The sequence below is a fragment of the Polyergus mexicanus genome, unplaced genomic scaffold (genome assembly GCF_030449975.1).
Source record: "Polyergus mexicanus isolate NDT 795.1 unplaced genomic scaffold, iyPolMexi1.0 SCAF_22, whole genome shotgun sequence".
Lineage (NCBI taxonomy): Eukaryota > Metazoa > Arthropoda > Insecta > Hymenoptera > Formicidae > Polyergus > Polyergus mexicanus.
This window is the reverse complement of record NW_027223342.1, coordinates 2,313,584-2,339,555: the sequence shown is the minus strand read 5'-3', so window position 1 is coordinate 2,339,555 and position 25,972 is coordinate 2,313,584. Positions and strand designations below refer to the sequence as shown.

At 39.9% G+C, this 25,972-nt stretch overlaps 1 protein-coding gene across 13 annotated transcripts in view; it reads left to right on the top strand.

Annotated features, from left to right (window-relative positions):
- The window catches only part of Sei (seizure), a 97,371-nt gene that overhangs the window by 16,370 nt on the left and 55,029 nt on the right, over positions 1 to 25,972 (top strand). For 10 of the 13 annotated variants that reach the window (XM_070312274.1, XM_070312273.1, XM_070312279.1 and 7 more), the window contains exons 2-4: positions 343 to 573; positions 15,169 to 15,327; positions 19,340 to 19,490. In XM_070312274.1, the coding sequence (XP_070168375.1) occupies positions 343 to 573; positions 15,169 to 15,327; positions 19,340 to 19,490 (541 nt within the window). Of the gene's footprint in view, positions 1 to 342; positions 574 to 5,581; positions 5,905 to 15,168; positions 15,328 to 19,339; positions 19,491 to 25,972 lie in introns of those variants that run through there. The other 3 variants (XM_070312277.1, XM_070312282.1, XM_070312284.1) reach the window with 2 other exon arrangements.

Genomic DNA, 25,972 nt, shown 5'->3' with positions numbered 1-25,972 from the left:
CAGTTTGCGTTAATTTGCCACTTCGCGATTATAGAATAAATATAAATAGGATTATTATTAACGAGCGTAGCGTCCATCTTATATTATACGCTTACGGTGAATCCGGTTAAATTTAGATATTCCGAGAATACGTCCTAGCTACGTATCTTAATGAGCTATTGAAGTCTCGGCGGATTTAACGAAGCGTGTGCGATCGTCGCTGTTATTAGGAAATCAAAATACCTCGTGTTTCGTTGTCCCTTTCGGAATGTCATTATATTGAAAAAACAAAACCAGTCGAGAACGATGGAACGAGATAGGTAGGTCATTTAAACTGATGGTCCTTTACTCGATCCGTTGCAGATCGAAGCTTTTTAGTGGCGAACGCGCAACAGGGATTATGCCACATTATCTACTGCTCGGACGGTTTCTGCCGGCTGACGGGCTTCTCAAGGGCCGAGGTGATGCAGCGTCCGGCGGTCTGCGACTTCCTGCATGGACCGATGACGTCACCGCACGCGGTCGCGGCCCTGCGAGACGCCCTCGTCGCTGGCGTCGAAAAGCACTTCGAGATCCTTTACTACAGAAAGGACGGTGAGTAATGAACTGTCAATTAGTCGCTTAATCGCCGACGGCGAAAAATTATCTTTGTCTCGCGATAATATTGCTATATCGCAATAATTTAAAATATCCATTTACGAGAATAACGAGACGGCCTATATCTGGATTATGTAAAGTTTTCCGATATACTTTAATGTCGAATACACGATAAGGGATACAACTTACTGTATGGATACGTAAGCGTGTAAATAAAAATACTTGGAGTCGCTTTTTAACTCTCCGCTTGTGGTCTATGACAGTTTTTAGTTGTACGTTTGTCACGCATGCGTAATATCCTGTGATATGTTTAAAATGATATTGTCCTTGCGCGTGGTCTATGTATGTACGATAGAAAAGAAGGCAACATATGGAGAAGGTTGAACATATTTCAACCTAGAGACATTTTTAAAAGATGTTTCCGCGAAATGACGAATATTCTTAATCTCTCGTCGTTCGTATGACGTTGTTTCAATATTTTTTACGTCTATTACGGATAGTGTCGCGAAAACATCTTGCACGCTTCCTTCGTGGCCGTGATAAACACAAGGTATCGCGCTAACTTTACGGTTATCGCCGGCGCAAATAAATCAATATAACGCGGTGTCGCGCGTAGAGATTTATTGGCCGCTAGTATAGGAAAGTCGCAAACGTAGTAGGCATCTTTCATCCCGTCCTCCATCCTGGATCTCTTTCTTCCAACATAGGTATTTATTAGAAATTTATACAAAGACGTGTCATTTAATATTAAATTAAAAATTTCTTAAATTCGATCGATAGAATATACTGTTTACTTCGCGCATTTATTTTATTTTTCAAACGTCATTTCAATGGGCATTTTTTTACGCTACATCTTATACTTATTTTTATACTAATTTTTTTACACGATTACGTGTCGAACCCATGTATTTATCCGGGAACTTGGGTTACCTTCGGAGCGAATCAGCCAGGAGGCTTTTTCGCACGTAAGACGGATGTGGCGAGAGCTCCGTTATTTGGAGCAAAAAGATTGAATTTGTTCGCAGGCCACTGGTTATTTCGAACTCGATTTTGCCGTAACGTCTGACCTTAAGCCGCGCGGTGAAATCGATAGTCACCACTGTATAATTTATCATAGTCATAGTGCAGAACCTCCCACTTCTCAAGCGCCTTCGTGTAGATTCATATAACTAGTTAAATTTTTTCCGGATTTTTCGAGCGATACTTTTACGAAAAAGAAAATAATGAACTCTTCTTTATTCCATAAACAGAATCAACTCCGCGAAACTTTTTTATTTTAAAGAACGTGCGGGAACACACTGTGTACGATGAGCGTAATAACGTAGCGATCTGATCATCCTTATCATAGAAGAGAAGTAGTGCGTAATTATTTATCAGTGATTGAATTGACAAAACACATAATTGTTACACAATTAGTACAAACGCATCCCCATCCTGTTTTCACCCCCTCTCGTGCTTCTCAGCGTCGGGCTGACGCTGCAGCAGAATGACAAGATCGCCTACTTTTCCGCTTTCCGTCTCTCTCTCTCTCTCTCTCTCGGACGCAAGACGAACGGGCACTTTACTCCGTCGCGAGACGTGTTAATTAAGAGGCTTAATTAAATCTCGCATTACACAGAGAGCAGGAGCGTCGATGGAACGAAACGCGCGAGGAACAGCCTGCACTTGACACTTGCCGGGGCGAAAACATGGCGAATGTTAGCGTAGGAGAAGGGTGGTATAGTTACGTGCCCTCCGTGATTCCCACCCTTTCTTGAAATAACAAACTCTCGCTCTTCCCAGAGCGTCCGCGTATCATGTAACGTTGACGGCCACTTCGCAAGCCGAAGGAAAACATATGTACGATAATTCCTGTGAAAAGTCTGCTGGAAAAGTATCGTAATTAGGCTACGAGAACTTATATATTTTTACGTTGATGTTATTTATCTTTGATTATTTGCGTTGCCTTTGGAAATATCATGCAATTTTAAGGGGGTTCGTTTCTCTTTACGATTATATTTTCCTCCAATATGTTGGATGAATAAATAAAGCCAACTGCGTAGCGGATTACAACTAGCGAATTGTTTACCGCATCGACCGTTTCGCGTTTGGCTCGAGGGAATCGATTTATGAATCATGGAAGGAGCGTGTATCTTGACGAGAATTAACGCGAGCTTTATAACGCGCGGCCTTGCATGGGACTCTTATACACCTACCTATCTACCTACATTGGTACAGTTACCGGCATAGAAAATTAATCAATGGACTGTCGAGTCTCGAACTACGTTTGCGCTATGCATTAGATATGATTGTAGTTGACTAATTACGCGAAACTTTTAACCACTGAATTGTAGCGTCAGAATAAAGTTCGAAATTATGGAAAGAATAAAAGAAAAACATTTAAAATATTTTTAAAAGATAAAGAAAAATTTTAAGAGGTGAAATAATTTGAAACATTAAAATCAATTAATTAAAACATTTAGATATTAAAACAAAAAAAAAAAAAAAGGTCTCGTACGCGTTAAATGTAGGACGCGAATAAAAGATATAATTATTAAAAATAACAACGATAAATTCATAAATGCATAATGTCGCGACGAAATACGTAGCTTCATTTTTTTTTTTTTTTTTCATTAATAGTTAATTAAGATAAATAATACAATCGCGAGGAGATAAATCGCGACTGTAACGAATCCGACGATGAAAATATAATTGGTAATCATCGATCGACTCGCTTTCACGGATATATAACGCGGAAAAAAATTTTTTATCTAAATTAAAAGAACGATTATTAATAGTCTCGGACTGCAAAAATTGCAAATAGATAAGAGCGTATATGAATTATCCTATTATAGACGTGTTCGTTAACGCTAACCCTTTCGCGTATAATGGAATAAACTTGTCAAGGATAAAGAGACATATCTGACAAATCGTTTTCATTTCAACAAGGAAACTTTCTGTTAAATAGAAACTTCTGTTAATAAGAAACGATTGTTAAATTAACTTATAGTTTTCAAAAATCGCATCGATTAATTTAACATACACGAGAGAAAGAGAGAGAGAGACAGAGAGAGTATTTAATATTATTCTTGTGAGTCTTCGATCCTTTATAATTCAAAAACTAGTGATATCTCTCGATATTCTTCTTCAAAAATAATTGATTTCCTATAAATTAACTCGAGATTTTTTTGCGCTAAATCTGATCTGTTTCTTTTTCGGAAAGCACGTATGTATATACGAAAAGATTTAAACGCATTTAAACACAATTTCAATCAAATTCCACGCGTTAAAGCTCGATTTTCCACAAAAAATCCATATCACCTCAGGCTTAATAGTGGAATCAATCAAACGCCGTAATTATGTCACCGTGAGATTCATTCATCGATTTCTATCTCTATATCTCTCTGTTTCTCTCTCTCTCTCTCTCTCTCTTCCTCCGTTCCGCTCGATTTCTCTTGTTCACCTCTCCTCTTGCGCGAGGGCCATTTCGCGCGAACGCCTCCTTCGCGAAAAGCTCTCCCACGTAGTTACGCAACGCGCGGCTCGCGGCCACGAGGACGGCGTGTTTTTGAGGCGTCCAAGAATAGCCCCGTGCTCGTATTCCAACCCCTTCTCTCGTTCCTAAAACACCTGCCTGCCCTCCCCGTCCGTTATATCCTCTTTTCGCGCGTGTCCCTCCCTCTCCAACACGACGACATTGCCATTTAGTCAATGACATCACGGAACGGCCCACCAACTCTCTCTCTCTCTCTCTCTCTCTCTCTCTCTCGTCGCCGGTGGCGTTTACCACGTGTGACGTCACGACAACCTACCGTACCCCTCCATCGCCCTATCCCCTTCCACTCTACGCCATCGGCAGCGACGATAGCTGTAAGCTCGGGCACGGGCCACAAAGCTCTCTGTGGCGTCACAGGACAATGACCCGGTGACTGGCATTCGTGGCGTTCGCACCCATGGCCGGTCGGTCGATTGGCTCCTGGTCGGCCGGCCCGTGGCTGCGGACTCGCGGCACGATTTCGAAAGCTTCGCCGGGGAAAACGGTGACCGGCCGGCACGGCACCGCCTAAGATGCGAGCTTGCAGTCTCCGCGGCGGCAGCGAGCCAAGCTTTCGCTTACGCTTGGACGGTTCGATCGCACGAGATGTTGGAGTGACTTTTCGGCAGATTGATCGAGCTTGCGATTGTCTCGATGCGTTTCGTCGCGTAAAGTAGTGGCTGCGTTGAATGGTTGGTGAGAAATTGTTGCGGAGGGAAACCGGAGTAAAATAAATTTTATAATTATTATTAAGAAGGCAGGTTTGAGATTAAATTATGGCAAACGAGGAAATGAGCGAGTGTATGAGATGGCGCAATTTTTGGTTCGCTGAAAAACAATAGCTTGATAATTTCAATATACTGTACGATGAACTCTTAAAGCAATACGATAATGTGATTATCAAGAGTGTAAAATTACGTTCGATTGTTTCTTTAATCTGCGAGAATTTGCGCACACGCAATTGAGTGAACAAAAATGTCAAAATAACACTTTTTATGCTTTAAATTCGCCTCGTCTCGAGGCGTTATTTCGGAAAATCTCGCTTTCGCTTTGAAAGGTGTCAACGTATTGATGACGCGAACGCGCAATTTCGCGCGTTGCGTTATCTATCCCGTTTGGCCGAATAAACTCCTCTAAAAGAGTTTCCGATATCGGTTTCGCTACTGTGTGCCGGGATAAAACTCGCGCGTATTCCGGAAAAATTTCGAGAAATATCGATTCGCAGCGCGAAGTGGAATGTTTAAAAGTTTGATTTTTTTCATAACTATCGTCACAATTATCCATAATTAGCATTAAGGGGAGGTCTATTATTATATAAAATCTATCGATACATCTTCTTTACGCAAATAAAATTAAATATCTTAATTATAAAGACTTTAACTTTATAATTAGAAGAGATAAATGATTCTTTTCTTTAAAAAAATCTGTTATAATGGGATCGCACAATATTATTATATTACCTCCATGCTTGTCTACGAATATTACCTGTTGAATTTTCACGAAAGTCACGTAAACACGACCGCAATTTCTGCGTCTCGAGGGAGCGGGGCGCGCGAATACGGAATAGCGCGCGGGATCTGCTTGTGAATCTTTTATATTACGCCGGCGAAACTGTAAGCTCGATCGCGCCTCCGACAAGAGACTCCGTTCGTCCTCGGGATCGCTATACAGATTCCGCCTTCCTCGCGAAATCGATTTCCGGCCTGTTCATGCGAGGCTTCCCTGAATTCCGGCGGGAATTGGCGCGAATAACGAGCGATGAGCCGCGATGCGGAGAGCCCGGCAGAGGAACAGCAATGGATTCCCGTGAAATTGTAGGTTTAACTTACTCTCTTAATATTGTATAATTAACCTTATATTTTATATCGCTCTTCCACACTTTTTTCGTCGCGGGCGTAACTCTGCGATAGTGAAATTAGATTCATTTTCGCGCGATCGTACTGAGGGAATTTTAACGGCAATTGAGAAGAACTCATAATTTTGTTATCTTTTGTTGTCTCGCGATTTACATACATCGGGATAAGATTATCCAAAGACGTGTGACTTCTTCGTGCGTTAAATAATATAATGGCAATAAAATATAATATTAAATATCGCAAGAAATAGTTAAAAAATAAAATATTTACATTCTGTCTCTCTTTCTCTTTTAAATTTTCTAATCCAGCTTTAATTCTATTTGGCTACGGGACATTCTAATTTTTCTGCTCGCCCACTGGTCAGGGTTGCTTTTCTCCATATACATGTTTACTATACAAACTCGTAATTAATATTCAATATCGGGCGTCAAAATATCTCGCGACGCTCCAAGCAGAAAGAGTCCCAGCTTCCCGGACTTTCCCAATCGGTTATAATATTCCCGCAAATCCGTAAAATAAATCTTTCATGGAGTCGAGTTTCCAACATTATTCTCCTGATTTACGAAGCTTCTCTGACAGGAGCTTTCGATATAGCGAGCTTTATCGAGCTTTGCGTTTGCTATCTCCGCGAGTCGACAAAATTCCGACGTCTCGTAAATTTTTCTTATACCGAGAGCCTCAAGATCCCGCAGTTTCCGGTCTTCTCGTTTCATATACTCTTTAATTTTGAATCTCGACGCTGTTTGAAATATTTGTCGCGCTTCTCTTCGTTTGGATTAATCAACGACGAAGAAATAAATTTTTTTATTCTAAAGAAGGGATGGCAGTTATGAATTTAAAGTAGCTTATCGTCTAGCATCTTTTATAAGGTTTCCCGAGAAGAGCGAATGCATGGCTTTATTAATATCTTATTACACGCGATGATCGTGTTTGAAATTATAGCAAAAAGCCTCTGCGTAATCTATGTTGATGTACAAAATAGAATGCAATAATGCTTCACGCATTGTCAATAATTGATCTCGCGAAGATAATGTACGAAACTTATAATTCGAAATATATTAAAAGCTTTATTTAATATTATTCGGGTAAAACTGCATATAAAAGATAACACACTTCCGATTCTATCGCTACTTAAATATGTTGTAGGGGAATTTCTTCCGAGTAATATCCCCGCAAGAAATATAAGTAGGAGACGGCATTAATTTAGGAGATGTAACAAATGAAAGTTTAACAGTTTTAATGCTTTCTCTCAGGTATTGTAAAGTAATTAGGAAAAGTGAAATTTGTATACGTTGTATTTGTTGTAGAGCGGACGTGGAAAAAGTGTTCGTTTACATTTTCGGATAGGTACACGGTCACGGATACTTTGTCAATAATGTGTTTCTCGCAGTTTATTAACTATACGAATTTGTGAGTCTTATCTTGAAAAATATTATTTATTTAATGCATCGGCGGGATAGGGGAAGGAGCTACCCCTATCTCTCTCCCTGCACCTTTGCCCCGAAAAAGATCTAACCTAACTCAACCCAACTTTACTTTTAAAACTGAAAATAGATTTGGGTTAAGTTAGAATTTTTTCAGGACGAGGATGCAGGGGGAGGAACTCTGCGTAAACGTCATAAACAATTTTTTTCAATGAAGAAATAAATTATAGAGCATACATATATATTTATGTTAAACTTTAATTTGTTATATCTTTTAAATTTAAATCAATGCCGTCCCCCACTTATTTCTTGTGGGGAATTACCGAGAAGAATCTCCTCTTTACATATTTAAATGCCGATAAAATCGGAAATATGTTATCTTTTATGCAGTTTTACCATTTTTCGATATATAGCATTAGCCGCAACTAGGAGACAAACATCCGATATTATTTAAATATTTTATAAACCACTTTTTTTATCTCTCTCTCTCTCTCTCTCAGGGAGATATCGAACCTACATTTTTTATCTTATCTTCATTATTATTAATCTGAAAATGTTGCGCTTAATTTTACCGCATTTAGAGATCCGATTCTTTCATAAGGGAAAAGCTGGGAATTACACTGTTCTTCGCTCAAGAAAACTAGTCCGTGTCTAGAAAGAAGCTCGTTCAATCGCGCTGGCAATCGTCTAAAAATCGTTATTTCGGAAGAAAATGACTCCTATTCATATATTATTCGAGCGAAAAGAGCCACGTGCGCATTCGCAAAGGCGAGATTAGTCTCGCCGACAGCGTCGTCTGCTGCTTTCGCGATTATTCTGAAAGTACTCTTCGTTTGCACGGTCGAAGGTAACGAGAAAATAGAGAAACCGAACTGTTGTATTGTCGTCTCGCAGGAAGCAAGACGCGTTCGTCGAAAGTTTGACACAATATTTGTTTGCTCTGTAGCTTGACGCTAACTCAATCCTCGAGAGAACGACGGCTATATCTTGTCTCAATAATTTCATTGAGCAAACAATCCGTCGAAATCCGTGTTCATTTACTTTTGCGCGAATAGATTGTTCATCTTTATGAAAGATTAAACGTAACGAAATGAAGAAAATGAATTTAAGTGAGTGTACTTGGGAAAAAAATATTCGACTATGCGTATATGTCTATCTAATATGTCGCGAATAACATTCCGTCGTTTATGATGTTGCTCTGATGCAAATAGACTCTATGCGAATAGATACGAATCTTTCGATAAATGCATGTCAAGTGGGACATTTTCAACGCTCTTGCATCCGATCTCTAAGGCTTGTGTGCTTCAAAATTATTACATTCCTGGGTTATGATTAAACTGCCTAAGCTCCAACCCTGACCGCAGGTAGACAGAAATATCTTTCCAATAAAGTATGCGACATTCTGGCATAATTAAGATCGATTAATCAGAGAAAGAGAGAGAGAGAGAACTGGGAAGTCTCTACCGAGTTTGATCTACGTCGTACGATGACATTCTGGGCGGATTGCCGGTCACGTGATCATTTCTGGCAAGTGTTACTGTTTGTCGAGCTTTCGGAGCTTGCGAGGCCAGGTCTCGAAAGTATAGTATGAAAAGGGAACGAATCCCCGAGAAAGAGAGAGAGAGAGAAAGGGGGAGAAAGATACAGCGGATAGAAAGAGAAGGGGGATGAAGGAGAAGAGAGGTAAGGTAATGGAGAAGAAGAGGGAACCAGAGAGGGTGGATGGAGAAAGAGGGAAAGAGAAGGCGCGATATATTTCTGTCGCATCGCTTGGCCTGCACCGTACGCTGCCACGTCACAGAGTCATCGCACTCCCCGTGACGTCACGGTGGCACAGCGTCATCGACCAATTGGAGGTAGCCGTTAACCTATTAACCACTCGCTCGCACTGCGGTATCGTGACCCGACTTGGTTGTCCACCAAGTGTCTCTTCAACCACCGGCGCACACATACACACACAAAATATTATGTCATGTGATATATAATAACTGCTGGCTAGAGCTTTTCTTCGCGCATCTAATAAAGAAAAAATATTCTTTATTGCTTATAATACAATAAAATATTATACAAGACTAGATAAATCTATTTTATAAATAAATTTATAAAATATATTATCCGCAACGAAAAAAAAAAAAAAAAAACTGAAAAATTGATAAAAAGAATTTATCTCGCATCCTCGTATAAAAATCGATAAGTCGGGAACACGAGCACCTATACGGCGATTTGGGCCTCCCGCAAGGTCGGAACGCGAGCCGGAGATGGGGACGGTTGAATCGGGAAGGGCCATGTGTAAATTAGTCTCTCACGGATTAAGCGCGGACTCGGCTTATTTTTAGTTGCGCGGGTGCGTCCCCGAGGGGGAGGGACGGAATTGCGGATGCTTATTTATAAGCATAGGGCGGTCGGTTTCGCCGCGTCGCAAATTTAGAAACTCGTTTCGTTATCTTCGCTGTTCTCTCTCACTGCGTATTATCAAATTCCGGCTGTCTCTTCCTATATATCGCGCATCGAGACTGGCCGGGACGCCGGAGATACGTTTGGCCCTCGGCCAGGACTATTGTTCCATATAGACTCGCCTATTTTACATGCTCCCTGATAACCATAAATATCCGTCTCTCCGCGCGTTCCTTTGTCACGGCTGTATATTTCCTTGTTCTCGCTCAATAGCTCTCTTCTCGGGCAGGTAATTGAAAGCATCCCTGCCAAACTTCACCTTTTTCTCTATATTATTTATTGTTTATTAACGTTATAAGTAAAGGAACGAATTCGCTGATTTCATAAAATTGTGTATAATAAATCAGATTTATTTAAAAAAATTTGAATATATATTCGTAGAATTGTGAATTTCGACTTTTATTTTGCAATCTAACGAGTAGACATACGCGCGCTTATTGCTCTCAATCTATTAATGTCCCGTCGGACGAGTTGCGCTTGCGACTCTTGATCCAAGTGGAGAAAGGATTTTCTTTATCAGGAATTTTCGATGTCATAAACGACAATGCTGTCCGCTGGGAATGCCAACGAAAACGGTGCAAGTATCAACGGCAGTTTATTACTGTCTACGCGAGATGCTCTCGAAATAGGTACGGACTACCGGACTCTTCTCTTTCTACCCGATGCCCGTGGACATCGCAGAATCTGTTACAGTTGTATGCGAGCGCGTATCGTTACTCTAATATTAGCCCCGTATGTTCTCGCGATGCGTGCTGTAAATTATCCGAGCGGCGCGAGCACGTGAATTAGCCAGCGTTCACGGAAATAAATCGATGCGCATCGCGACAGCTCGACGCTACGCGAGAAATTTGTCAGATTCTTTGAAGTTTAACCTAACCGCGGTGAAGTTTTCGCTCCCGTCGACCATTTTCCCCGAACAGCTCTTCCATAAATCAGCCCGCGATTTATTTTCCGCGAAAAGAAAAAAATAAGGAACGCGAAGCTTATCTCTCGACGGCGAGAATGTCGCGTTGTAAAATTTAATGCTTCGTTGAATAAAGCTCGTTGTATATTTTTCCTTATCCGTGTCTTTTATCCGAGGACGATTCTCAAGTTGCAACGTGTAATTTTTCTCGCTAATAGATTTAGCGACGCAAAAACTGGAGAATTACTCGACTCAAAGATAAGGATCGATGAAGGAGCGCGATCCCCTTTTATCCCTTTGGCGTTCGATATCCCTCTCGCCCCCCTTTTTCACCGTATGGGTCGCGGGGACGTTCACCCCCGGTGAACTTCTTATTCCCCGTCAATTCGTTCGCGAACATTCCACGAGAGACGAGGTTTTCATTATTGTCGGCCGAAAAGTTGCACCGCGAGGACTTAACGAGACGAGATCACTTGTGCGAAACAAAGCGAGTGGTCCTTCGGCGTCATCATCATCCCTACAGCTGGCGGACGCACGCGATCTCGGAAATTGCGCCCCGCGGACTTTTATCCGACAATGAGAGAGCTTCCTTTCTTCGTTTCTTCGCGGATTACCTCGCGTATCTCGATGAAAACTTGTGCAAAGTCCGCGTCTTTGTTCTCTCGGTCTCCGCGCCCACGCTTCGGTCGCCCCCGCCTCTGACTCGATTTGATTTCCTTTGAAATTTTGAGTTTTTCAAGTTTCGAACATATTCGAGAAGATTAATGAGACTCAAGTGACCGTGTGATTTTAAAAAATGTGTGCGAGATTGAAAAAAATTTTTCAAAATTTAAAAACACATCATCCATCCACTCTCGACGCGCGAACCTTTTCCCGAATCTATCGTCAGCTGCTTTGAAAGCGCTCTATACGCAAGAAGAATCTAATGAGGTCGAGGCGTCACGAGCCTCGATCCGCTCGCTAGTTTATGTCGTCGATTATCATACAATCGTCCGCAATTTCCGTTCACGTTTCGACGCGAAACGACGACGTGCCGGAACACGCATTGATCCGTCAACAGCAATTTGCTACGCACGGCTTTTACGATCGTCGCGGGAATTATGTCACGCCGTATATTAATTCCATCGAATTTACGATAACGAGCGACCGATAATGCATATTTCATATACCAGTGCGCGAATATATGATCACATTCTCTCGAGACAATGCCTTATGTCATATTATAGAGCGCACAATCTTACATATTTGAAATTATATCTTCGTAAATTATAATTATATATTTTTCTCACGATATTTAAACAGTTTTTATCATATTTATATATATTTCTTATTACACATTATTAAATTAAATTTATATTATTAGTTTCCTTTCTAGTTTTTTTTTTTTTTTTTTTTTTTTTTTTTTTTAATCGAGCTTGTCGAATACGTGGAACTTTTTTTTCGTATCAGCTTCAGAAAAATATTGATGGAAAAAGCGGTTCTCCGAAAGCGTGAAATTTTAAATTTATTTGGATTAGCAGCGATGTCATACGTGGGGAAGTTCGGGCACTCTATTCCGTGCAAATTTATTCGGTCCCCGCGCTTGCAGGGAAACGGCTGCCTTTACTGTCGCTTTTACGAGGGCGCGTGTTTTCGAAGCACCGTCCTCGTAAAATGAGCTGCCGCAGTATCTCCTCTATGTTCGCCGTTCTTTTTATCCCCTTTCGCACCTATGGATCTTTAATGTCCGACATAGTGACCATTCGGGCCGGAACTACGCGCAGATAAAACATCCGTCTCTCGCCTTATCTGACGCGCCGGAGTGTTCCCAGGGATATGATTTAATCTTTTCGGTGACTTTAACCCTTTACTTCTTTCTAATCAGAAAAAGATAATATCCACAAAAATTTTTGCCAATCGGAATATATGTATAAAACTAGCTGAAAATATAGAATGGTATTAATACAAGTCACCCTCAGCAAGGATAATATAAATCCGAAAACTTCCCCCTTTCGAACCATCCGAATCGCAATTATTCGCGTAAGGATAAGATTGCTTTTTTCAATAGTATTTATTCATCGGATAAAAAAAAATATATGTTGACGCATTGTTACCTTTATATCTTAACAAACACGAAATAACGATATTACAAAGCGTAACAAGAATTCTTTACTAATTGGCCGTCAAAGTCCATCCTAATTGCACGTAGACTTTTAATAAAAATCTCTTTTTCGACAAAGTACATAAGCCAAATTGTTATATACTTGTTAATATAATTGTAATTATATACCATAATACGCACAATAGACCGGAAAAAAATAAAACGATTATTTTAGCACAGAATGACAGATAATGTGTCGTGTAATTATTTTTTGTCATCTTGACGAGACTTACGGATTGGGCGCATTCGAAAACGATTCGCTCGCATTTACAATCGAACTTAAAAAGCGCAATTATACGCGATCCCGTCGCACAGCGTGCATGATTACACATAGAGACAAAGAGAAAACGCGAGAGAAGGAGAAAGAGCGCTGGCGGATCAATAGGACACAGCTTGTCGCGACGTTATCGAAGAAACCGCACGTATCTCTGCTTTGAGAGTTAGCGAGACGCGAGGTGCGAACTGTTAAATTAACATCACGTCTCGGGTTTGCCGGCGAAAACAAAGAGCTTGCTCGGAATGTCTTAGTTAATTCAGTTACACGATGACATTCGCGCGAATCGGATTACTGCTGGAACTACACAAGTGTCTGAGAAGAAATATGTATCCTTGATGAAAAAATAATGATGTTTTATTTAAATGCACGTTATATTACGATTATAGGATGTCTTTAACAAGAAAATATCAGTTTTCTTTGTGCTGTGTAAGATGAGATCTATGACGATATATTGGATAAAAAATCTCGGGCGTTATCCTTGACATCCGTAACATCGATCAAGATGTGAGAAACTCTCGCGATAAAATACAACAACTGTTCTATTTATAGGTACTACGAACTAAGGGGTCGTGTAACGTGTGGATCCTATCAGAGATGTTGACGCGTCGTAGGGGATGATTTTTACTATAGAATATTCAAGTGGCAATCTTGGGCACGCTTAGAAAAATTTTTCGATCAGGCAAATTTTTGCAAGGGACATATTTTCCTTTGCGTTAATATCTTTCGAATCTTGTCTAAGGACGCGTAAGAAGCATCGTCGCTAATTACTTGGCGAGGTACTCGGAATAAATCTCGTTAACACTTTACGCGAGAAATTATTCCCCTTCCGCGCAAGATTCTTGCCGACTTTTCTAACTCGAGCTGAATTCGTGACAAAGGAACTGTCATCTTACTTTTCTCTTATCTCACGTGTCTGATTTTTTGCGACTATCACGACCGCAATGACAATTAAAATTAGCAGAGGTGAGTTCGTTGAAGAATAAGTGGGCGGGAAATGGAAGAGACGTTCGTCGGCGAGTCGGTATCGCATGTTTGTTTCTCGTGGCTGAAGTCGAAGATAAAGGATATAGTTTTTCTTTTTTTTTTCGCCAGACTATTCTCGAACATATGTTTACGCAAAGAGACTACGTGATAAATTTCACATCATCCAAGATTGGCGTGATTTGATGCAACGAAGTTATAACAGCAAGCTAACACTTTTATGTCGCTCCAACGACAATATAAATTTTACGAGAATATTAGCGTTACGCTAGAACGGGATAAATTATTTGGGCATGGTTCAGAGACTTTTATCGGAAGTTTGGCAATTTTACTATCGGCTCCTTTGTCTTCTTCCCACGCGCGTATCCGTAAGTGAAATATCACCATCGCTGCGCAGTATGCGCACGCGGATGTCTAAGAAGCGTCTAGTAAACGTCAATGTGGAATATTTATCGCGTCGCATAGTCGCTAATAGACTACGACGTTTTGTGTACGTGCCCCCCGGCATAAATTCTCCCGATGATTTATATTCTTGATTTTAACACCGTTCGATATTTCCAAATTTTATGGCCGCGCCTCGCGACAATCCTTGACACGCATCCAAGTGCCATCGACGATGTTCGCGATGGCTTCCAAGTGCTGTCGAGAACTTGAGTTTTCGAGTGTAGGAAGTTGGCGTGAGGGTAGCACTCCAGCACTCTATACTTTACGAAACGTAAAGTTATACTCGAAACGATTCGGTTTTAGATGCACGAGCTAGGAATTCATTTATTATAGATACTGTCCCTTGAACGTGCATCGATCGGATTTTACAAGATGTCGAGTCCGCGAAAATGTTTAAGGTCGTTTCAAATCAAAAAGAATCCCTGTACACGCGAATTATTTTACAAGTAAATTAAACCTCGCGCACAGAGGATCGTTCTCGAATACATTCGCTGCCCGTATACACGCATTTATCATAAGATCTCGACGGACGTGCGATGAGAGAGACGCGATCGGCGCGAATCCCTCTCGTATCTGACTTGCTAATTTCCTGTTTCAGGAACCAAGTTCCTCTGCAGCGAGGTGATAGCGCTAATAAGGAGCGAGGTGGACGACATTTGCCTACAAATCATAAACTTCGAGGACCTGAGCTCGCAGCCGCCGCCGCAGCCCGCGATCCCGCCGCCGAGTCAGGCCAACAACAGGCTCGCGACACGCTGTATGTTCCAATTTTATTCCTTCTAATTTGACTCGTCCCGATGCGAGCGCGTGCCCGAATTTTCGCACAAAAATTTACCGCAAATTTCGCGGCGCTTCCAACAAAAACACCTCGCCGGTCTTTTGTATGACACCGCCGAGAAATTTCCGTCGCCCACGCAATCTCTCTCGTAAAAAAAAAAATGTACGCACGCAGATATCAAAATTCCGGACAAAATTTTTCAGAATTTGAAGGAAAAAGGGATCAAGATTTTTAATCGAGTTTGTCACAGTACGTGACGACGTCTCATCCGCTGATCGAATCGATCCCTAGATTCGATAGCTCCTATTGCGCAGTTAAATTAAACGATAAACTTGGGCCTAACATTTGCACACGATATCCTGTCCGAGACATTTCGTGCTTCCCACACATATAACTACCTGCGGCTTTTAAACACGGCTATCATTATTTCCTGCTGCACCGTCCGTTATAAGACATCGTCGCGCGCTGACATTCGTGGCCGCCTCGTTCTTACAAGTGGGGGACGTGGTGTGTGGGCTACTCTTCTTGCGACCATCATTATTACGATCATAGATCCAGGTCAGGTGTATCCGCATAATGAGCCTCCTGTTACAATCCTGCGGAAATTCCGGACGCGACTTCTTTCGTCTGAGCGATTACGTTTTATCGCTGCATCGTCATTCTCCTCTACACGTGTACGCGTGTATCCTTTGCTTGGAATTTGGGTATCCTTGAATATATGAATCGCCTTTATCTATTACTACCACCTGTGTTTACGCGGATGCAATATTTTCATGCGAATGCGACGCGTCTCTCTTTAATTAGACTTTGCTTGTCGCTGCACACAGATGCGGTATAAAATATGTAAAAGCTCCTGCGCTCCCAGTATTACTCCTCTGCATAATGTCAGCTTCCACATGACGTTTCCGTAGTTATTCTCGCAGAAAAAAACAACACAATTATAAAAATATAATTTACCGATAAAGAATTCAAAATTTATTTTTTTTTTAAATTTAATTTAAAATTTAAAATTTACTTTCTAAATTGCTATTAATAACAAGATACTATATTATATTTATTTCTTTATAAAAAGATTCTAGAAATGTGTGTGTGTGTGTGTTTTTCTTTTTAATTTTAAGGAGACGCTTTTGAATGAAAAAAAAAGAGGCTTTTATATATAAAGTATACTATCTAATTCGATCCACGAGTGCGTAGCACGTTTTCGCGATAAACTCCCTTCCCTCGCCATTTTTCTCGAATCAATTTAGGAAACATACGCGTACACATATATTTGTACGGGAAGACGGGACACGTGGTCGCATTTTATATCCAAAGTGCTCGCGAAACTATTTTTAGAATGACGCTGCAGAGCGCTGGACGTGCGCGGCGCGCCTAACGGTTAACCCTGACCCGGTAATAAATGTTATGCCCTCGAATAGGTAGCTATAGACATGCACCTTACCTCTTGGTTGATAATCCTCCCCCTAAGCAGCTCAGCTGATGGTTAGAGACTTGTAACAGAAATCGATCGTAACGGAAAGTCGCGTAGCATTAAAAGCGTGCTTGAGGAAATGTCTTTTTCATAGGCGTCACGCATAGAAAAATCAATGGACGCGGGTATTTCTCTCTCTCTCTCTCTCTCTCTCTCTCTCTCTCTCTCTCTTTACTTTTATTTTATTTCAGAGACATTACTGCATTTTTTCTTTTAATAAAAAAATCTTGTAATTAACACACATACGATTTATTTAGTATAAATATAAATGAAAATTATAAAACCGTAATTTTTTTAAATCTCTAATTTGTTAAGAAATTTTAATAATTTTTTATTTTATATATTTGACGAATGATTAGCAGAGAGAGCTACTAATATTGTATATAACATATATACTAATATATAATACACGCATACGATGTGCTCGATGTTTTTAAAAGCGTGTTTGAGGAAATGCCTTTTTCATAGATGTCGAACATGCCTTTTTCATATCGCGTCACATAGAAAGATCAATGACGCGGTTATTTCTTTTTATTTCATTATCGGTTTTTTTTTTTTTTTTTTTAATAAAGAAAATCTTTTACTTAACAGACATACGATTTATTTAATATATAAACGAAGTAAATTTTTTTTTAATTTTAAAGTAAAAGATTTTTTTAACTCTTTATCTAATATTTAATGAATTATGAATAGAATATGATCGAGCAATATGTTCGATGTTCGATGCTACTTCCAACTCGCTTAAAATACCAATAACTGAATGCGCAGATATTTTGAAAAGCCGATATTATAATCCATCGATCGATAGTTTGTACAGAGTTTAAAATTGTTCCTCCAAGAGCGTGGTCTCTATTCGGTCTTAGTCTCGTCAAAACGGATATTTAATAGAGTGATCCATCATCTAAATAAATCGAGCGTCTCATATCGCGATTATTGCAAATTAATAATCGTTAAAATAATTAATAAGTATAATTGACATATCGAAACTTTATCGTGTCTACGCTACAATATTCTCAATTCCTTCAGCACATATGATTTAATTTCGTACATAAAATTAGTCGATTATATCTCTCTGCACACGATCATCCATCTTTGAAAGTACTTTTATTTTAAATTATTTACTTTGACGCGTCATTTTTCAATTTGCGACTTTAATATCAATCTTCTTCCGATTACTTAGTCGACGTGATATCGACTTGGCTCGGGTCGATATAACGTAGGAAAACAACTCGGAAACGATACAATCAATCCGCATTTTAATGACACGTTATTCTAGTAGAGGAATCGCGAAGAACGGTTCTTTCCGTTTAACGACAATCAATATCAGTGCATAATCGAGAATATTGTCGATTGTCGTACACGATTGCCGACACTCTTCTCACACTTTCTGTTTATTTTTATTTTATTTTTTTTCTCGCCCCGGACGTTTTCCAATGAATTATGATGAGTTTTAACAACACAATAATATTCGGATGAGAATTGAGGAATTTTTAAATCCAAGAAGAGACACAGTGTGAAAAATGATCCGTGTCTCTTAACGCGCCGTTTTTCGAGACTGAGATCGACGAATTTTGGCGGCGTCGAAACCAAGGAGCCAAGGGGTTCAAAGATACGGGCATAATATTTTAACGAGAGTTCAACGGCCACGGTTGGCGCGAAATCAAGCAACGGAGGGGAAATGGGGATCGCACATTCTGTCATCTGCATGCCAGACGTCGCGAACCGCGCGCTGCACGATGAATTGAAAGTCCCACACGTTCACCGACTTATCTTTGTGGGATATTCTCACGGAACGGCGTGGCAAATGGATTTTCCAGTACTTGACGTGACAAATTCGAGACGGGCCGAGCGTGAATAACAATGCAAAGTCGACAAAGTTAAGTCAATCGTTAACTTCCGGCGTTTATTAACCGCGTCTCTCGAATCATTAAAGTTTCAACAGAAGCATTAAATAGTAAACCCCGTCAACGTTAGATGTTAGACACATAAAATTACACAAGTCAATAATATTGTAAAAAGAAGTATATAAAAAATGTATAAGAGAGAACTCGCATACAATTTTTTTTTTTTTTTTTTTTTTTAATGAAATGGCGATTACGATAGCATTGGAGAATAATAAAAAAAAATGATAATGTTGTAATAGAGAGAAAAGGAGAGAAAGAAAGATTAGTATCAAATTCTAAACATGATGTATTTTATCGCGAATTGTTTGCTAGCTTAACCGAGAATTGGGACTTGACAACATACATACATACATATACAATACATTGTTTCGGTCGTGTGAAACATTACAAGGCTTGCATCTCGCAGATCCGGCATGTTTATTTTGCACGTTTTCTATAAATATTGACATTAGCCGAGGATCGCGTATGTAGATAATAAAAACTATGCGTATCGTGGAAGCGGCAGTAATTGCCGTTTCTTGTGACGGTAAATTTATGCAAATCGCTGCCTTGCCACTTCCCTCTAACACCGACCGCTAACAGTACTAATGAGACTCAATGACGTTGACTCGAGCAGTCGACAGGGCAAGGGCGTCTTTCCGAGCTGGCTTGTCGAGGACCGGTGTCGTTGGTCCCCCAAGGGTCCGGAATCGACCGCGCACGGCGGCTAATCTGCCTCATCGACTCGCTGACGGGACCATCCTCGACGAGGAGGCTTCTGAGAACTGGTGAGTTCATCGATTACATTTGTCAATTTCAGGAAGAATCTTGCAATTTTTAATTTCGATCAAAAATTTTTCTTTTTTTTTCATTTTTCATTTTTCATTTTTTATTTTTTTTTTTATAATAAAATAGAATTTTGTCTTTCCCTATAAAGTCTCTTTATAAATTAAAATATTTATTTTAATTGTTTTAATTGCATTTATAAATTAAAATATTTCGTAAATTCCGATACAAGACAAACTTTAGTTTCTCTTTATTACGCACTGTATAAATATAGAGAGAAATATATATTATATATATATAAAAAATAATATTTTACAATAATTTAAGCTGCGCATCATTTATAATTTTTTTCATTTGAGTAATTAATAGTTAATTTTTTTTTTTTTTTTAATATAGTTAATCTCTTCTAATAATTCTTATTAATTAGACTAAATAATAAATAGCAAATATTTTCATGAAACAAAATTCATACCTTGTAGAAATATCTTTACTCATAAATATTTTATTAAGAATAAACACAATAATAAAAATACGCAATTATATCTCGAGTTTTTCGGACAATATTATTTCCATATGTCAGCGTATGGGTCATGATAATCAGCTCGCGTTATACGATGTACCGTCGGTGAGTACAAGGGATCTGATCAAGCAGCATTGCATGGTAATTAGAGTAACGAAGCGGAGCTCTCTCTCTCTCTCTCTCTCTCTCTCTCTCGCCTCGCTAACGATATCACGATACATGAGTGGTTTCGCGACGATGAGTCGGGCAATCAGCTGGGCCGACAGATCGCCTTTTTCAGGTAACTCGTTACCTGATCGATTACTATGCAAAGTAGCCGGCGAGGCATTAACAGCGCTAACAGCGACTAACCTACGTTCCTACATTAGTGATGCCAATTACTTAAAAACTTTAGTCACGGTTCTGCGAGCCGTAACGAGAGTCGAATCTCTCCAACTCTTCTCTGCACATTTCGCCCTTTTATATTTTCAACGCTCGCGCGTTCTCTTAAACGAATTGGATTACCAGATTATTCCCGTCCGCGAAACTTCCCCGTCCCAGATTTCCATCGTAAACTTCCCTTTCTCGCGTAAATAATTTAAAATCGATTTATTTTGTCCGTTCATCGAGCAAGTCAATCGTGCGTTGTACCTTGCGTTAAATATCCTCGGGATATATTATCGAGATTCCGAGTAACATTTTCGCGAGACGCGATTGACTTGTAATTATGGCTGGACTTGGTCGAAGCGTGCTTGAATAAATAATCACGTCCAACAGAGAAACGTCAGACTGACGAAAAGATCGCAAAACAACTACGAGCCGTCGGTTATATCGCGAGTCTCTTCTCTCTATATTCCATATGATTCATAGATAATATAAACTCTGGAAAGCGTTCTCTAATTTCTTATTTATTATACTTTTATACCGGCACTAGTTTAATATTCTTTTGTCTCAAGGATGTAACTCGCCATTAATATTGGCGTTAATATGCAATAATAACGACGACGGCGACGCAGTAAAACGTTTTTATTATTTGAGATTTCGCGAAATAATTACAAGAGACTTTTACGAATTTATTGCATGAAAATATGCGCTAGAAATATCGACTCGAGCTGTGCTGGAACAAATTTGCAAACAGTAATTTATCGGGATATATCTTTTCTTCCGCGAATGACAGATAGTTGAGAATTTTATAAATCGTGATAAAAATTAAATTTTTTTGAATTATAATACGATAATATAAAGAAATGCATTTCAGTTCAATTCAGTTTAACGAACGTGCACAGTTACATAATTAAATCCGTAAAATTTATTGAATTTCTAATTTTCCATATTCTCGGCGAAACGGACGATATTGCAATTCGAAGCGGTTTCATATCTCGTACAAGTTTTGTTTCGAAGAAGAGGCACACGCACGTATCCAACATGTGTGGAAAAATATGCTCGTGTCGAAAGATCGGAATTGATATCGCCTTGCACCGGGTGGTGGTGTTTCTCGGTTCGAGTTCACCCTCGAGCACACACCCTGCAGCGTCTGACAGCTCCGAAATCCGTACGATCGCGAGCGACACGCTCGAGTAAATAGCCGGATGTTGCGGAAACGTCGACGCGACGGAAGAATACGTAAACAACCATCATCCTCGTCGTCGTCGTCGTCGTCGTCGTAATCGATTCTGCTCTGTTCGAATTACGTTTCGTTATTCGGAGTTACGACGAGATCCGGATAAAAAAGTCCCTCCTTTCGATTTACGAGAGCGTCAAGATGCTCGTTAGAGACTCGAAGAACAAATCCACCTTTCATTCTTCAAACAGGACGTTGCGCTTCCGCGGGCTTATTCCGCGTCGTTGGGAGCGGACCGATCGATCGATTATTTCTCGCCAGCAGCAATTTCGGTCATGGCGATTGCACCATACAGTTCCGAACGAATGGAGAATGTTGGGAATTCGAATGGCACTATTCTCTCATATCGTTTTCTCATGCGCAATGCGATTCTTTTACATTTATTTTATATATATTGCTGTATTCGCCATCGGTTTCATTTCGATGAAAAATTTGTTGGCATCTTCTTTCCCTAATATTATTATTATTATTAAAAAAAAAATTTATAAAGATAAAAAGAGAAAATATCAAACCACATTAACGATTTTACACCGTTTATTACACCGTTCGCTCGTGACAAATGGAAAAATATAATTTATTATTATCCATTTTCGGAAAAAAAAAATATCGAATATATCGGCAGATATTAATTACGCGATACGGGAAACATATAATCCGATGATATTAGTTGGATATGATCCAGGAATTTAATTTCACCCTCCATTTGTCTTCCGATGATAACCGCAAAGTTTTCCACAGTCTATATTTGATTTAGTATTATCAAAGTTTTGTATATATCGTAGCTTACCGTAGTAAAAAGATAGAAAAGTATGTTTTTTCGCCAGAGACTTTTCAATAAAAGACATCCGAGCCGTTCCTCAAGATCGCCGTGCTCAGAGACAAACATAAATTCCCGAAGTATAACTATCGAGGAAACATAATAAAGAACCGAAAGTGGATTTACAAACCAGTAAAGGAACTTTACCTAGTTCCCTCTTTGTGCCTCCGATGAACAATACAACCGAGACACGATTCGATAGAGAAATGGAATTTACTTCTCACCATAGTCTCCATGAATTCTAATGAAGGCTGTAACAAACACATCGAGTACGGATTATTGAAGCTCGAGACGTAAGAAAAAAATTCTTTGAAAAATTTTCTGAGACGTAGATTTTCCAACTCTTGAACCATTTCTTATCAATTTGGAAAATTGTTTGTCAAACTTGCTATGGCATTTTTAAATTAGCGATTCGTATGTTTTGCATTGTACTTTATTGTGTTCCCCGGCCTTGAAACTCTTTTTTCCCTTCGATTGTCACAATCGAAGAATACTCACGTTCAAAGACAACGTGGGTAAGAAACCGGGCATCGACGGTGGCAGTGGCGATTCGTTTGAGACTTGCAAGCTCGCGCACGCAACACAGCTTACAGGCGGACGTGCATAAAGCACGTCGAGGGCCGGGTAGCGCGAAAAACGACAGAGAATAATGCTATCGCGTCTACGACCTTGAGGCCGACGGAAATTAACGGGGAGAGAGAGAAAGAGAGGGAGACCGTCTTCAAGGTGAACCCGAGCAAGCGAGCGTTGCTGCACGCGACGACGCGTTACAATCGAAAAGCCAACCCTTAATCGAGCCGCGCGGGCACAATGCGTGACGAGGATAGATGCCGGATGGAGAACGTCGAGCGATAAAATACGAAATATCGCGCAATTCTTTATCGATGCGTGCATATTTTTATTTCGTAATATTTATTATACACTGTAAAAAAATTGACCGAAACTTGAGACAATGCGTCTGTAGCCTCTTTGCAGATACATTGTTTGAATTTTTCAAAACACTCCAATTTTTAGATACACTCTTCTGAACTTTTAGAAAAATGACTCTGTCGATTAAGATAGATTGTCTGAAATTTCTTTCGGATACCCAGATCTGAAAATTCAGACAAAAATGTGTGTGAATTTTTAGAAAATTTTTTACGGTCTATATCCATATATATCGCACGTTTTTCCGATATATACTTAATCTATTCATTACAAATGTGAAGATATTATAGAGTCGAACGTTAAATGCAAATTGAAACGAACGCCTTGCAAATTACGACGTCGTAAATACAATATTTCGAAACATTCAGTTTGACTTATTTTCTAATCTCGTAAATCATGAATCCAGCTTATCGTTGCATGAAAAATTAACTACCGAAGAAATAGTAAAATATATTTTTTACCATCGTAATATTGAACATCGTCGAAGCAAATCGACTCCTTTGCACGACGCGAATAAAACGGCAAGGATCTTTTTAATTTATTAAGGTAGAATTCTCGCAATTGGGAGAGTTTATACGTAATTTGCGCTTTTATATTCAAACCATTTGGCATCGAGCAATGCCAAATCGAAATCCCGCGATGGCGTGTGAAATGGCGTGAAAAATGGGAATCAAACGGCTCTCTTTCGCAAGAGTTGGACTCTAAAAAAAAGGACTCTGTTGGAAAAGTTGGCGGCAAGAACGAGCAATTCCGCGGATCGCGAATGGAGCTTTATTTTCTCGCGACGATGGCAAAGTTTCATTGCTGAATACTCGGAAAGCTCCGTTAAAGCAGCGACGACGATGACAAAGAGGAATATCCCATCGCGGTCTCGCTGTACATTTCAAGGCGAGTCACGCAACGTCGTCGCCGCGTAAGGTTTGAGAAATCGTTTCTGCAAGGCTATGCGGAAAAGAATGGAAACAATTTTTGCGCCTTGAGCGTAGTTCAATGTCTTCACCCCTCGTGCCTCCCCTCGTGCGTGTCGTATTTACTTATCGGCGATAGACGCGACAGACGATTTTTATCGCACGCTAGAATCGTATTAATTTCCATCACTGGCAAGGATATGAAATATGGGCAGGAGTCGACTTAAAATTACAGGCTATTATATACCGGCATATTTCTGTATCTTTCAATTTTATTGTTGTATAACTTTAGACCGTTTCTCTTTTTTTCAGTATAATAAAAATCACGCGAGTTAATATTTCAATCAAACCTTCCCCGATCAGTGTCATAAAATCATATTTAAAAAATAAAATTATTCATAAAGCAATTATATTCTTATATACGGCAAGAATTTTACGCGAGATAAAATATTGAGTTTCCGAGACACTGATCGGGGAAGACTCGATCGAAATATTCGACGATTATTTCAGGCGATTTTGTCGAAGGCTTAATGAATGGAAAGACGCGAACCCACGGCTGAATGAATGAATGAATGAATGCGTTCGCTCACACCATAAGATTATATCTCACAATCAAAAGACCGTTCGTGACCATGAAATGATTCGAGAACCATGTTAAGGCACGTAAAGTAATTCGCTGCATCTGCTCGAGGATGGATTGATACGAGACCGGAAGTAGCTGGTAGTGTTCCGGGTCGATGCACGTTTTAAGAGTAAACCTCGTTAGCACGCGACGCCGTGAAATAACGAGGAGAGATAATAAGCAAAAGTAGTTACGTAATTTATACGCAAAGTTGCCGCTGGCCAATTCGACAAATTTTCCGATGTACAATATTTACAGTCTGTGGGTTTGATGTAAAGTTTAAATTTACAAAGTTGAAATGTAAATTAATTTACAAATTAAAAAATATTCTCGTCGCGTCCTTCGCGAATCTCGAACGATGATTTTCGACGTAAAAATCTCGGGTTTTTTAATTTCCTGATTTCTAGACCGGCGTATAAAAACTTTCTTAAAAGGTATATATACGTATAACGAGATTGTTTTTCGAAATGCGTTGACGCGCCGCTTGCGACGAGCTTTTCCAGCGCTCGAAACACAAAAGCAGTTTTGATAATGTCCCAACTTGGTCGGTGTAAGCTCATTTCAGGCTCCACCCATCCGGATACAAATCGAGTCTTATAATCCTCCCCGCAGCATCGCCCAGCCGGCACATTTCGTTCCCGGAAGTGTTGTTTGCGGCTAAAAAGGGATTTAGTATTGTCTCGGCTCTATATCGATCCGCGTTAACAATAAGATTTATTTCGTGGTTTTCTAGTTTGAAGAAATAGCCCCCGTTTCGGGCGAGAAATTAACAGCTGTTTATGACTCCGAGAAAAACCGAGGTTACCGAGGGTGGTTATCGTCTGGATACGTATCCGAACGAGTGGGAATTATATCTTGTGCTCCGCTTATATCACGCTCCGGGCATTAGAATTTCAAGGCAGAGTATTTCAGGGTAAAGAACGGTTGACACGTAACCGCCACGATGTATGCAAATGTCCAGGCACGGACGCCGAATGATAATAGGAATCTCTCAATGATCGTTACTCGTCGAAACCTTACGTAAAAATCAAACGACGCGCGAATGATGCAAGAATGAATTAGCAAACGCGAGTCGTGCAATCATCACCAA